Here is a 1,658-nt window from a genome sequence, read left to right on the forward strand (position 1 = left end):
AATTGATGGTATTTTCAAAAAAAGTCCCTCCTACTTTATTTGGTAATTATGGTAAAAAATCTAAATTGCTTATAATAAGTAAGGTAGGTAAATTCTGATTTCACTAAAATTTTAAGTATGTAAACATTTATAAATATTTTGTTACAAGTCAACTCTAATGTTCTTGAATTGGATTTTACGTTGAATTTTCATAGTTGTTACAGTCACCTAAAAATTGAGGTGACTTGTAACACGTTTTTTATTTTTTTTTTTAAGCGAGTTTTTATCAAAAATCTAAATTGAAGGTTCTATTCTATTCATTAGACATATGTGGAAATAAATATAATTTTTGTAGCCCAGTGCGATTATTTTAAGCTCATAATATTAAGAAGTATGTCAAAATCGTTTCAAGTCACCTCGATTGTTGGTATCATAGTTGTTTTTATTTTACACAAAAATTATAATATTAAAATGAAAAGAAAGTATAAACATATCTGTGTTTAATTCAAATATATTAGATTAAATGTTGTAATATTTCAAACATTAAATGTAGTATAAAGCGGTGAAGTTGAAATATGATAGTATATTTTTTGCATTTAGTGATCAAACTATACTCAAAGACGATATCTAATGCTTAGTATTTCATTTCTACTCATGTTGGTTACACTGTTTTTTTTTATCTAAATTTGATAAACAAATTTACAAAATTATTTTTTTTAATTTTCAAAGTTGATTATTTTTTTTATTATAATCAGTCATGACAAAATTTATTTTGTTATGTATTCAGTTACTAACGATTAAATTGTGTCTCGTTCACTAATTTTCTCATCATCTCATCAAATTGTTTTTTTCTAAGTTATTCTTTAATTTTTATTAAAAATGAATTACCAAATACGATTCAATTCAACGCCAGCCTATTCAGAATTCTCTACATTTGTATCTAGGTTACGAACTTTTAAGTCGTTTACATCGAACACCGGTCAAAATAAGTACAAATTAGCTGAATGTGGATTTTACTGTATCAATCTCAACGATGCAGTTCAATGCCATTGGTGTGGAATAATTCTGCATAGTTTTGAAATCGATGATAATTGTTTCATAGAGCAGCGGTTCCCAAACTTTTTTTCCTTCTGTACCCCTAAGTTTAATATTTTTCTAGATTGTACCCCTCTTTATATTTTTAAAAATTTTTCACATAGCACTCTTAAAACATTTAATTAAAAATAACAATAATATAAAATAATGTAATAATTGTATATATTTTTATATTGAGTAATAAGACACATAAAAAAATTACTTATTTTACTTATTTAATAAACAAAAAATTGAAATGAAAATAATTAGTGAGATCCTTGACCTTGTTTCAAATTACATAATTTTTTAATATCAGGTTCAAATGATGCGAGATATAATCTTAAATCTGGAGCTGCGTTTAGTTTATTTCTATACTTATTTTTAATAAAGATATATGAAGAAAACGCTCTTTTGACCAACTCCGTACTAGTAAATGGCAATAGGAACTCAATTGCCTTGTCAGAGAGTCGCTCATATTCGTTTCGAATATCTACCCAAAAATTAATAAGTGGTTTTCTTTTAAACTTACTTTTTAAAGTTGTGTCACATGAAAGTTCTATCAATTTTTCTTTTTCTACAATCGATAAAGATGTAGCTTTTTGAAA

At 25.3% G+C, this 1,658-nt stretch overlaps 1 protein-coding gene across 1 annotated transcript in view; it reads left to right on the forward strand.

Annotated features, from left to right (window-relative positions):
• The window catches only part of LOC103309832, a 3,642-nt gene extending 3,032 nt beyond the window's left edge, over nt 1-610 (forward strand). The window contains exon 2 of the mRNA XM_008186315.2: nt 533-610. Within this exon, the coding sequence (XP_008184537.2) occupies nt 533-610 (78 nt within the window). The remainder of the gene's footprint in view (nt 1-532) is intronic.
• Nucleotides 611-1,658: the final 1,048 nt, after the last annotated feature.

Source organism: Acyrthosiphon pisum, unplaced genomic scaffold, assembly GCF_005508785.2.
Source record: "Acyrthosiphon pisum isolate AL4f unplaced genomic scaffold, pea_aphid_22Mar2018_4r6ur Scaffold_21178;HRSCAF=23236, whole genome shotgun sequence".
NCBI lineage: Eukaryota > Metazoa > Arthropoda > Insecta > Hemiptera > Aphididae > Acyrthosiphon > Acyrthosiphon pisum.